The 13957-nt window shown below is 40.1% G+C and overlaps 1 protein-coding gene across 14 annotated transcripts in view; it reads right to left on the reverse strand.

The window, feature by feature from the left end:
- Positions 1-13957, reverse strand: part of FAT3 (FAT atypical cadherin 3) — a 383565-nt gene that overhangs the window by 80804 nt on the left and 288804 nt on the right. For all 14 annotated transcript variants that reach the window (XR_004305990.1, XM_032442223.1, XM_032442226.1 and 11 more), the window contains 3 exons: positions 12103-12242; positions 2113-2388; positions 569-779 (listed from right to left, as the gene is read on the reverse strand). Coding sequence is in view for 13 of the 14 variants with exons in the window: in XM_032442223.1 (XP_032298114.1) it covers positions 569-779; positions 2113-2388; positions 12103-12242 (627 nt within the window). In the remaining variant the exon portion in view is untranslated. The remainder of the gene's footprint in view (positions 1-568; positions 780-2112; positions 2389-12102; positions 12243-13957) is intronic.

The following is a 13957-nucleotide window of genomic DNA, read 5'->3' on the forward strand; positions in this document are numbered from 1 at the left end:
AAACCCCAAAGGTTACAAATTTCCATTTCCTCCTCTATTTTTCCCAGGCATCTCACTTGCATATATGCTAATTATTTAACTTAGAGATAATGCCTAACTTCAGATCCATGTGATCCAGAGAAAGTTATATTTGCTTGCACGAGTAGCAGACATAATGCAAATTTCCCATTGCCTTACTGTTACACAGGCAGAGATGATTTTGCTGTTTCAGTTTGCATGGTAAATATAAGCACATAGAGATTAACAATGAAAGTAATTTCATTCTGATATCACTGTGGCCTCCCTCAGGCATTTATAGACATATATTCAGGAGCCATCATGTCACTAAATTACTATGGCTTTGCTGGCAATTTATAGTCCCCCATGCTCCTCTAGTCCAAACACTGGAAATGATGGAGGGTTGTACAAGCTGTTGCGTCACTTGTTTGTGGAGGATCTACTGTGGACTACACTCACGCCAGTGGCTTGCAATAACTATTTTCTGTGATGGCTTTGAACGAGTGACTTAAAGGTAAAAGGGTCATGGAGTGAGTGTCAGTCAGATTCTGTGCTGATGCTCTGTCCTAACCTGCTTCAATCGTGTAGACAAGCTCCGCGTTTTCTCCTTTGTCTTTGTCTAAAGCTGTGACCTGTAAAACTGCTGATCCCACAGCTGCTGATTCATATACTGAGGCTTCATACAGCGGGCTGGTGAAGTATGGGCTGTGGTCATTGGAGTCTTCCACGTTTATGATGACTCTGGCCAGGTTTCTTCTATAAGGGAATTCTTGATCTCGAACCTACAGAAAAAGTACGTAATGTACATCCTGGTATCCATTCATTAAATACTTCACTAGTATTAGTTATCTGAGTGCTTTAAAGTCTATTTGAAAGACACAGCAGTGTAATTACATTTGTCCCAAGAAACTTGCAGTTTAAAACACAATCATAGAGAAGGGATTGTACACATCAAAATTCAAAAAACACAGCAATTTTTCTTTTCAGTTGTAAAAAAATAATGGTAACTAATCATCATGATATGTTTTTGGATGACAAATGTAGTTTTAGGTTTCTTCTTTTGTGTATAATACATGCTATAAGGTCATGCCTTTACTCTAACACTCCTTGATTCACAGACAAACAAACCTTGCACATTGATCCTTCTTTCGAAGATGCAGATGTGTAGCATTGTCTAGGTATCAGTTTGGCACTTGTATTTTCCAGTGGACTTTTTCAGCAACATATACATACATACCTGTTTGAAGATGATATCTACTCTCTAATCGGGGTAGGAATAACTTTACGAAGTGCCAAGTACTCCCAACAGAAGCATCATGGAGAGAAAAGTCCCTCTCTCAACCTGATACTAAAAATCTCAGCAACTCCTGATTCCTGGGCTACCCACTCAAAGTTGGCCCAGTGCCTCATATGTTGTGAGCTGTTCCTTCACAGAACTCTTCTGTGGGGCTGGTAAGTACTTAAATAAATAGCAATCTACAATGTTTAAAGGAAGGCAGTTATTTTGTAATTAACTCCCGCTTCATTATATACAACGCTCACTTGGAACAGAGAGATTTCCCTTCTGTAATCTATGAATGATAAGCAAAAAACGGTAGGAAATTCTTTCCTGTACATCCAAACACTTGGAAAAAGTAGCTGAAAACTGTTTTGTGTATCAACAGATTATCTACTAAAATAAGTCAGTAAAAGCAAACTATAAATGAGGTCTGTACCAAGGGCTGTAACATTCCGTATGGCAAAAAAATCATAGACTCCTAGAATAAAACAACACAGTTATCTCCCTGTGAGTAACTTCTCAAATATCTTTCAGCCTCATCACAGAAACTCTGAAAATTACCTGGAGTGAGAAGACCAGATGCCAAGAGATTAAATAATTTCCTGCTTGCTCTCCTCTGAGATGGTAAGTCATTTCGTATGAGGTGCAATGAAGTCACAGTAAGTTTCACAGAAGTCCAAATAAAAAAGGTAAAACAAATACACAGCAGGGCAGGTAATACACAATTAATGGCTACTTATTGCAGTGAAAGTACTTTACTCGAGCAAAGACCAATGCACATTTGCACTGAAACAGCAGTGGTTGTGTCCTGAGCCAAGTGAATATTGTGTTCTTACCATGACATTAAGGATGTGCTTATCTTGAGCTTCGTGGTCTAATCTCTCCGCAGTATAGAGCACCCCAGCACTGGGATCAATTCTGAATTTTCTCATGCTGGTTGCATCGATGCTGCTGTGAATAGTGTAGCTCAGTTTATGCTTTTCATCTCTGTCCATAGCTTCAATCTGCAGAATTTCAGTATCAGGGAGGATATCCTCTGAGATAGTGACATCATAACTTGGCTGAGAAAATTCTGGGCCATTATCATTGTTATCCAACACTTTGATAAAGACCTACAGTTCATGAAAGAAAAAAAACACGTTAGAATTTATTGAAGTCTAGTCAGACTCCTGAACAGGCACCTGAAGAAATGTGATTGACTTTAGACAGCTGACTTTATGTTGTTGTATAGTGGGAGTGGGAAACATAATTTGATATTAAATAGTTCAGATCTAAAGAAACAGTAAGGCCATGACTTTGAAGGCAAGAAGTCCTAATTACCAGACCTACTTTGAGTCTAGCAAAGAAGTGCATAGGAGACTTTCAGTGTCTATAGATTGGCAAATATTTCTGCAATGGTAAACGGTAATGGTTCTGTTGTGCCTTATAGCCACACTGCTTACAAGGGCATTCTGCAGCTATTAAGGAATTTCCTTTTCCCCTCACTGTTAGTAAGGCTATGAAACTATCTCTATCAAGCTACTTAAATCCTTCTTTCATATGATCAAGATTACGAATCCTAAAAGTATAAATCTTAGGTTGTTTTCTGCTCCATATATTGTGTTAGGACTTACGAGCAATGTCAAATCATGGAATCTGTTGCCACATCTCAGGCTCTGAGGACAGACCAGGAGACATGCTGACATGACAGTGCCAGCCCACCCCAGTTGGATCAGTGCACACCACCCACACAGGTAACCTTCAGGCACTGGAGCCAAAAAGGACTACTTGTACGGCTTTGCTTGTCCTTTGCCAGTGATGCTTGGCTTTACAGATGATAAATTTTCCCTTGAAGATCTACTTGCCTCCCTTTTCTTGCAGTTTATAAATGGTGGGACTGTTGCAAAAAATGTGAATGAAGGCTACACCATTTGCATCAAGTTTGTCTTTGAAATTTGGGTACCAAGCCTTCAGGAAATGTGGAGATGGAGAGGTCAGACAGAATAGAAAACTGTGTGGGAAAGACTGTGCTCAGGATTGTTCCCTAAGACTAGAGGACTTGACTCATCCCACATAATGTCTTCTCTGTTGCTCTGGGAAGTACCTGGCCCTTTCTTAAGAAAATACTTTATTACTTCACTTGATCAAACCTCATAAACCCATATATTCTTAACAGAATAAAAATACAGTTATGCTTTTACTACAGTATTGCAGAAACAGATGTTGGCCTCAGAGAGAAATGAAACTTTAGATTTCTCTGATCTTTGAAGAGTTTGCAGAATGCATTAACAGAAGGAACGCGAGCAATTTTAAAAGACAGCTGAAATAAAATACTCTGTAAGTTAAATGGCATAGGGCTTCAACTGCACATTCCATGCTATTTAATTTTCAGCAGATTATGATACGCCGGAGTGAAGCAGGGAGAAGTCTTTATTAAGTTATGCTTCAGTCCTGGACAGATAGTAATAAAATTGGGGTGAAAACATACGTTGCTTGGGCTATAATAATGATGAAATGTTACAACACTTATATTCTTGCTGTTGCTATACAATATATCAAGGCGTACTTCTGACCTGAAAAAACAAACAATCAAAGAACTCACATCTGAAAAAAGATGCAAATATATGTTTTTTAATATAGGAAAGAAACCCCGAGGAAAAAAATAAGACTCTGTCTTTACTCTAATGAGACACAGCCAATGCCGAACAACGTTTGCAAGTGTAAGGAAGAGACAGTGAAGCAATCTGAGCTGGGGACAATATGATTACTGGTGGTCAGCATTTAAAGGCATCTTCCTGAGCTGTTTTGATACTCTCAGTTCTCACAGAATCATAGAATCACAGAATGGCCTGGGTTGAAAAGGACCTCAAAGATCATCCAGATTCAACCCCCCTGCTATGTGCAGGGTTGCCAGCCACCAGACCAGGCTGCCCAGATCCACATCCAGCCTGGCCTTGAATGCCTCCAGGGATGGGGCATCCACAGCCTCCTTGGGCAACCTGTTCCAGTGTGTCACCACCCTCTGTGTGAAAAACTTCCTCCTAATATGTAACCTAAACCTCCCCTGTCTCAGCTTAAGACCATTCTCCCTTGCCCTATCACTATTCACCCTCATAAACTGCCATTCCTCCTCCTGTATATACACTCCCTTCAAATATTGTAAAGCCGCAGTGAGGTCTCCCCAGAGCCTTCTCTTCCCCAAGCTAAACAAGTCCAGATCCCTCAACCTTTCCCCACATGACAGCTGCTCCAGCCCTCTGATCATCTTAGTGGCCCTCCTCTGGCCCCACTCCAAGAGCTCCATGTCCTTCCTGTGCTGGGGGCTCTCAAATAGATTTGCTGGAAGACACCAGGAGTGTGTCCATTTTCCTTCCATTTAGCAGATGCTATTACATCTCAGCCTACTTTGAACAGATAAGCTGCCATCTAGGGGTCAGCTCCTATGTGGGAGTTTGTTTTTAATACCGCTGTGTGAAGGCTCAAGCTGTTCTGTAATAAAGAAAAAGGGAGAGATACACAGCAAGGTGTTGTAGAGGTACTGCTAGAGCAAGGACCTGCTGTGTTGTGTGCTATCACCCAGTGGTGGGGTTCACTTCCTATTACAGCTAGTGCTTTTTGGGCTCACTCTGACAAACTGAGAAAGTAGAGCAAGCCATTAAACTTTAATCATCACAAAGCTTTCACCATGTCTGTGCAAGCTGAGGCTTTATGATTTATGCCTTCACCAGACTGCATAAGTGAAATAGGGTGGGATGAGACCAGCATCGGAAACCAGGCATAAGCCTTGATACTTTCTTCTACCTACTGTAAAACCGATTGAGTGTCTGTTTACACAGTAGGAATTTCATTACATAGAAATGAAAGCATTTTAGTGATTTGTCAAATGACCACACTGTAATATGCATTATTTACTGCATATTCTGTGTTTCAATAGCCACTTCCATCTGGAGGGTGAAGACAGTGGGCTAGTGATGTTAATGAATAAAGAAGTTATTACTGATTCATCATTTGTTACATCAGAGTTAGAGTTATTCTCATTTTTGTCAGCTGTCCCTCAAAATCCCCAAGGGTCATCTGTGATTTTAAGGTTACAGTGTCTCCTCTGCTGGGGCAGGGAGGGGGGCAAATTCTCCTTGTCACAAAAGGAAATCAGAATATAAAGGAATACTGATTATACAGTCAAACCTTTAAACTACGGAAAAACTGTAACCTTATGTTCCTCAAAACCTAACCATTTTAGGAGCTACTGGAAACCAAATAATGTAAAATTAAATGGAGCTTCAGGGTCATTTTGAGTAGATACTACTCCTTCAGTCCTTATAACATTTTAGAGGAGCAAGTGACAGTTATCCTCATCCTTTATACAGGAAGACACTGACTGGCAGCACAATTAAGTGACTTACCAAAGCAACATGAGAAGTAAAGATGGGGAAGACGTTCAGGACTGCATTCTTAGGCTTATTTTTGTGCCATCTCCTTCTTATTCAGTCATCTTAAAATCCTACTTTTCTATGCAGAGATTTCTTGCTACAGCAGGATGACTTCTAGTAAGGTGATATTTAACAAGAGGGGAAAATATTTTCCTTTATTTAAAGGACAAACGTTACACTGACAGGATCACCAGGCTCACAGAAAGCCTGATCCTACAAACATATGTGAAGCCAAGCAAGTGGAATTCCACCAGATTGTTAATATAAGGAAAGGTTACTCAAATTCATTTAATCGTTGCCAAACTTGGGCATAACATCTTGGCACTACTGGCAAACTTCCCACTGACTTCACAAGGGCCACTGCTGCTCCTTGAAGCTTTAAGCGATAATCAGCCTGGAACATGTCTTTCAAAAACCCACCTAAAATGGAGCGTTTCCCTGCTCAAGGTACTCAAATACTCATGGTGTGCATACTTTCACCCTTACTTCAGATTTACTTCCAAGTGGAAGATTCAACAAGAACACGCCATGTTGCACAAATATCACTCATTATTCTGCGGGTGCCCAAGTGCCCATTGTAAATTAAAAAATAGATTTTAACAGGCTTCCAACACATCTCCAAAAAGTGCCACACAGAAGTGCTTACTACTTGCTGTTAAAGCAGTGATTGCTCTGTGCTGTGGACCATGCTAGGTTACTGACCAAAACGCTTTCCAGGACAAACATTAGCTGCAAGTCCCTTTTTCCATGCTCATAAAGAAAACCAGCAGCATAGCAGCCTCTGCCCAGCTCTCCTTGGAAGCTCGGAAACTTTCCAGCTCATTGCAAGCTCCAGGCTTGCCATTGCCGCTCCCATTGTGAGGTGCCTCATTTGCAGTCTGAACAAGCCCTTCACTATAAAAGATTTGCTTCTCCCTGCTCACTTCCTATTTCCCACAGTTAAAGCAAGTTTCAAATAAAGGATTCACAGGCCTCCAAGCTTACAAATTAGGCAAAGTAACACTCAGAGCATTTGCAAAGACTTTGTATTTAAAATGGCAAGTGAAAGGCCTGGAAAAATACAATCAAATCAAGGCAGAACAAAACCTAATGCAGGAAGTCTCCCCAAAGCTGTTTTTAATGTTGCCCATCACAAATACCTTCGGTTTAGGCACAAATGTATTTGAGTGAAGACTGGATGTATGCCAGAAGCTGCTTTACAGACATTTGAAGCTGGAGGAATCTGTTTGGCTAATTGCTTGGTCTGGGCACAGTGTTGTAATACAACCTATTAAGTGCCTGAATTGCTTAAACTCAGGTTACGCTTTTGTATGGTTTTTGAAAACCTATTTTGATTTAATATTGCTTTCGGTAGAGTTACCACACAGCTTTATTTGCTACTTCCTGACAAGTTTTTTCCCCCCAAACCCCAATCTTAACATAAAAATGCAAACAGTTTCTCTGTGAACCTCAATGGACTGTTACTTATACTTCACCGTGTTCCTTTGAGTTATGTTAAAAGAGGGCAAAAAGTCTTTGTTTCACAGGCAAGGCAGTGCTGAGATGGCTGGAAATGGCAGAAAAAAAGCACAGCACTGAATCACAGAATCATGAAGGTTCGATAAGACCTCTAAGATCATCAAGTCCAACTGTCCACCTACAACCTGCCATCAAAACCACGGCCCTCTGTACTGCATCTCCATGGTTCTTGAACACCTCCAGAGACAGTGACTCCACCATCTCCCCGGACAGCCTGCACCAATACCTCACCACTTTTTCTGAGAAGGAATTTCTCCTTATATCCAACCTCAACCTGCTATGGAACAACTTAAGGCCATTCCCTCTCAACTCATCTCATCCTACTTGCCTGGTTCTGGTTTAGAGGAAATATTCACCTGAGCAAATGTGAAAAACTATCTGGAAACACTGCATCTTTTCAGTTCTCAAAGGATCCACAGACCACACAGGCACTGTCTGCCTTCAGAGAAGCAATTTGCTCTGCAACAGCCAACACCTTGGTGTACTCCCACTCTGCTAGAAAGGTGCAGGCAACAATGCAGAATTTTGACTTTTCTGAAAACTTGTTTAATAGCTGCAGATCCTCCAAAGGAATAAACGTAACTGTACAAATGCCCCTCACCCACATGCAGACTCTGATATCTTGTCTACACATTGGCCAGAGTCCACTAAGAAGAACTTGTCCCTGTTTGGCAAAAAGAACCACTCTCATTAGCTGTGACTGGCCAGTTTCTCACAGTGTTAACAAAACACAAAATCAGAATCATTTTTGTTGGATGGGACCCTTAAAGGCCATCTAGTCCAACTCCCCTGCAATGAACCGGGACACCTACAGCTGGATAAGGAGCTCACAGCCCCATCCAGCCTGACACTGAATGTCTCCAGGGATGGGGCATCCACCACCTTTCTGGGCAACCTATTCCAGATCGTCATCACATCTTATAAAGAAAACGTTCCCCAGAAGGCAAAGCAGTGGGATGGCTTCAGAGTAAGTGCAGTCAAAGCACTTTTTTTCCTGCTAGCTTTGAAGCATTAGGCTTCATGCTTTAAAGCATCTTTTTATGGCAGTTAGGATGATTATGAACAAGAAGGAGGTAAGAAAATAAGTAAGAAAGAAAAATGTCTTTTTTATATAATGCTGTGACTCCAGGAGTTTGTTCTTCAAAAAATAATTGCCTGCTTGTACAAAATTATCCATTAAAGTGAAAAACATCATCACTTAGATGACTGTTTCCTGGTGTACTTCTGTAGGTAGTTTAGCAGTATACGTATAAAGAAATGAACATTATTACTATGCCGTGCTTGAAAGTAAAGGACTTGAGCTGTTCAATGAAAGAAAAAAGAAAAAAAATAGGATTTTGGTACAAAGCTAAGTTATTACCCAGGGGATATCTGATGCTACTTAACGTCAGTCAATATGTTGGCTGAGTTAGTCAGTCTCATGGCTGCTCCAGGAGATTCTGTCCCCATTTTTACCAGTGTCTGGGAGAAGCCCCATCCCCATCCCATGGCCAGAAGCTCGCCTGGCAGCTGTGAGAATCATGTTTCTAAGGGATTTAATGCCAATGTATGCATTCAGCCTTTCATAAATAACCACGCAGCCTTGAACAATGATGAATTAAGCTAAGGGGGAATAAAAACAAAAGCTCTCCCAGGCTTATTCCTGACTTAATTTATAATACATGTATATGTAAATATATATAAATATGCTAATACACATATATAAAAATATGTATGCAAATTGTTACATATATAAATAATACAGAAATCAAATGAGGCAACATTTCTGTCGCTTTTGCTCTCCATCCCTCCCTATCACTGCTGTGTTCCACTGCGCATGGTGAGTGACATTGGCTCAGCACATCCTGATGCTATGATTCTCACTTAGGAGTTTGCAATTCTGCAATGCTCATCACTTCCAAACCAAAACCACCTTCAGTTACAAATGAAGTTTGGGATTTTTTTTTCAAACATTCCTTATGTTCTTTTCACCTCTTTTCACAACAGCGAACTGTTAATACAACAGATGTAGCTCTTAAATCAAAATGATTTCCTTCTTCTGACGGCAGAGCAGCGAACCATGTGTGCAGTAAGGCATGAAGGAAGCCAACAGTTTATCAGGATTCAAGGCGTGAGGGAGCGTTGCTGCAGAAACTTATGTGAGGCCATGCCAGGGATTGTGTTACCCAAGCAAAAATCTTTGGCATTTTTATGCTGTATTTTACCACCTCCAACTGCGTACCAGACAAAAGGCCAGAAAGAGATAAAGGGGAACAGGTGGGGTGGAATAATAAGCAAGACTGTTCTGCTTGGCACACTGCTGATCGGCTGTTTCACAATGAACCACATCACTTTGGAGTGGCTCTTTATTACTTTATGGTTGTACAAGTGGATGAATTCACCCATTTGCCTTCATCTCCCTTCCTCTTCTATCATATTTATCAGGCTGGATGGGGCTCTGAGCACATGCTCTAGTTGCAGGTATTCCTGTTCATTGCAGGAGAACTGGAGTAGATGACCTTTAAGGATCACTTCCAATTCAAATGATTCTCAGATTCTGAATCCTTTTGCAGCTATAGTTAAAAATGCAGGTACTTCTGCACAGAAGACAAAAAACTTCCAATGTCACCTTACCAGAACTCAGAATAAGACCACCAAAAGCCATGAGCAGATCTTTCTTTTATGCTTTCTACGGCATATATTACTTTTCAGTTTTTTTATTATTGTTCTGAAATAAAATGAAGATGAACAAAGTCACCCAAAGGTTCCGAAGAACAGTCAGAAGTAAAGTAGGAAAATTTAGTAGTGTGGAGAGATAATTAGGTAGACCATCATTCCGGCAGGCTTGAGATAAAGATTGCTTTTGAAATCTGTTGTGAACAGCAAAAGAAACACGTTCTCAGATACTGCTTGTGCCACAATTAAATCCACAAACAGTATCTAAATAGAGAGAAGGAAATGGGGAGAAGGGTTTGGAGCCATCACTGATAACCAAACGCTGTAGTACTGCAATTCTTAAATCATTATTCTAAAGCTTTTAAATAGGTCACACCACTGTTATGAAAAATGCTCAGGCTTCTTTCAGAATGCAACAGCTTTACTAAAATATGTTTTTACCATATGCTTTAATTAAAAACAATGGATTTTCATCAAAATAGGTTTTGAGGATTGTCACAGGGGTCATTTTATTAAATTACAAGCAACTAAAACAAGAAATATAATACCCATGCAAATACAAATCATCTGCATCCAGCATGTCTGAAAATCCTCCCGCTTTGTAACATTTGTTTGACAGAACCTTTTGCACAAAGTAGTGTTGGGGATTCAACGCCCTGCTTCTGAAATGTGGGCTGAGAACGTAGCCAAGATTGGAAAAAAAAACAAAGCAAAACAAAAGGTTACTTGGGGGCTCAAGAAAATGCCTTACAGAAAGAGGATGTAAGGAGGTCAGTCATTCTCCTTTGCCTGTCTGCCAAAAGACTGGGAGGTGAATTGACTGCTCTGAGTAAGTGCCTTCCCAGGGAGAAAATACGGGTTTTTAAAGAGCTCTTTAATCGAGTGGAGAAAGGCATAACAGGGAATACAGGTCAGATATAATCAAGTTAAAAAATAAGGAATGTTTTCAGCTGAGAGGCAATTAATTACTTAAACTAGCACGGAAAATAGTAGATTTCCCACCACTTAACTTACCGTCAACTGATGTTTCTTATCAAGAGTGGATTATCAAGAGAAGGTATTGGATAGGGATAATTAGATAGAGATTTTAAGTCTGGTTATAAACAAGAATTTGGATTCAAAAAGCAGTCAATGATTTAACAGTCTCTTAGGAATGTCAGTGTTGTGAATCAGTGAATACAGATTTGTATCTGAACCTTTGAGCAAAAAGGCAAGGCAAAAAGAAGAATCCACATGTATGTGTATATATCTGTACACCATAATAAAAAATATTCAGTCCTTCCTTCTGCATTATCATAAAATATGTAACATCACATATCTATCCTTTTACTTCCTCTATAGGCCATATTTAATCTGGGATTTGAGGCTGCACACAGTGTAGTGTTTTTTCCTGTGACAAATAATATTCAAGTTATAGCACACTTTATACTTGGACACTCATTCTGGTGCTGGATTTCAGGATCTAACTAACTCCTGCTCCATGACTCACTGTGTATGGGTTCCATTGCCCTCACCAGGTCCAGTGGGGTAAAATGGGCCACTGTTCCAACCAGCTCCTCTAGACTGGTTCCTATCATGCAGACATCCAGACTGTGCATTAGGATCTCACCAGCAGTGATGTGAAGACCTAGTTTTACTCCAGCCCTTCACACTTACCTGATCTATTATATTAATTGCTGAAAGTCAATGACCCTGATCAGCAAGTTTGATTTGAAAGGGTTGACTGTGGCTGTCCCCAGAAAGACAATGTAATCACAGGCAGTGACACTAAAGGTATATCCTACAAATTTTAAGTGTCCTCTCTGAACAATTCTGTCTCTGAACAATTGATCTCATGTCCCACATTTGGGTCTTGGGAGGATGAGAGGCATAAACTCCATTTAATACAATCAATAGCAATATTCCCCAGCATCACAGAAGTACTTGTTGTATTTTGGACAATTACAGGGTGATGCAGTTGTCAAAATCTATCAGTGCCGCCAGAGATAGGGACTCCCTCAGCTGGAGGAAGGCAAATTACTTTCATGTGAGCACGAATAGGACAAAAGAAGAAATACCGCTTTGAAGCATTCACCAGCCCATTCTTTACAATCACATAGAAAGGCTCTAAAAACATCCCTCCATTAGTTAACACTGGTCTCAAAGGATGAGGTTTTAGCTTAGTAGCAAAATTATGAATTTTTATAGCATATGTATTTCACTAACAAATGGAAAACTTGTCAGCAAAGGAAGGTGAAGTTCTACCTGGGTGGTGGCAATGTTTGTTCCATCGGTGACCTCCACAGTCATGTTATATATTGACCGTTGCTCTGCATCCAAGGGTTTTGCAATGACAATAGTGCCCACTCCCTTCTCCGCGTCGAAAGAACTATCGTAATTCCCTCCTAATTGTTGCACAAAAATACAATTAAATTAGCCATCTCTGGAAAATTCCACTGCAAATGTTCCACAAAGTGTGCATATATATGTTTACTGGCATCCATCTTAATGGCTTGCCTTAGCATACACAATACATCTACAGATTTGTCTTTGTTTGTAACTCATTTATATTTCAAAGCACAGTTTGTACATTGGAAAGCAGATATCATTAAAATGCACTGCAAGAAAAAAAAAAATCTAGCAGTATATTTAAGTGAACCATAACTGAGTCTATAAAAAGAATGCAATGGCTATAAGCCCATAAGATGTTGCCCTTGCAGTCTGTGTAATGAACAAGCACAATAATCTTTTTGAATAAAAACCATTTTAAGAGGGTTCTATTCCACAGATTTTATTTTCAGGGGATTCTCAACGATACTCATGGATATGAAGGCTGAGCCCTTAAATATTACAGCAAATTTACAAAATGCAAATAGAGATTTGTTATGTTAATTTCAAGGACAACGAAAATTACTGGCAGCAAAGGTCATATTCTACTGGTCTTTTAGGAATTATTTAAATAGATCTGACAGGACACACATCATGAATTCCTTTCCATTAAAAAAAAACCCTCACAAAGCACTGTTCTGAAACTAATATCCCCTCATGCTGTCACACACTGACTGATGCAGCAGTGAAAAAACCCTCCTGAGTCTTAGGTAAAATTAAAAAAAAACAAAACAAAACAAAACAAAAAAAAAACAACAGAAGAAAAAAATAGAAATGTCTATTAAAAAGTAAGAGGGGGCCATAAATAATTTGAGATTAAAGGGTTACAGGATTTCTCAGCCACAGCTATAGTTTACAGATCAGAACTGCTCATTATGTTTAGAAGTAAGGAACATGCTCCCTACTGCTAAGCTGCTTCCTACCCACTCCACTCCAAAGTGGAATTTATCTTGAGTCTGAAATGTTGGGGGGCTGGTGGAACATAACACTGCTGAGAAATGAACCCTCCAGGTGGATTCTTCACATAGCAATGCAATGCTGACTGACAGCTCCGTTCTGCAAAGTGCTTTCAGAACCCATTGGCTAAGAACTTGTATAGGAGCTGCTTGGATCTCTTGGCATTAGATCCATAGGTAGAAAGACATCAATTCCACTGACATAATCCTTCTACAATATTAAAATATATAAATAAATACAACCGATTTCAATATTATGACAAAATAGCTCTCATTTTAAGGCTGGAGACAAAGAAGTGGAGAGGATAGTCTTCCTTCCATTGCCATCAAGTCCTGCATTTGCATGAGGTGCTGATCCACTGCCAGAACATTCATGACACAGGCACAGTCATGCATTTAGTGGATTTTCCAAGAAGCTGAAGATATAGGAGGATCGCTGCAGGTGAACAGGATGAATTGTCCCTGATTTCCATAACACAGAGAAATTCTCATTCCTCTCTACCTCTGGAATAAGTTACTGCATAGAAAGTGTAAGATGGCAGAAGCATTGCTTTGTCCTGGAATGCCTGGGAATGCACTCAGGGAAGGCAAGAAGAAAGAGGGAGAAGGAATATGAGAGCAAGTGATCTGTGCAAAGGGAAGGAAGAACTGGTGAACTTCTGCCCTTTGAAAAAAATCTAAACATGATCATTTCAGACTCGACATCAGGCTTCCCTGTGCTGAATATACGTGCATACATATTTATAGCTCTGAGCCTAACAGATGCTGTTGTGGTT

The sequence above is a fragment of the Coturnix japonica genome, chromosome 1, assembly GCF_001577835.2.
Source record: "Coturnix japonica isolate 7356 chromosome 1, Coturnix japonica 2.1, whole genome shotgun sequence".
Classification (NCBI taxonomy): domain Eukaryota; kingdom Metazoa; phylum Chordata; class Aves; order Galliformes; family Phasianidae; genus Coturnix; species Coturnix japonica.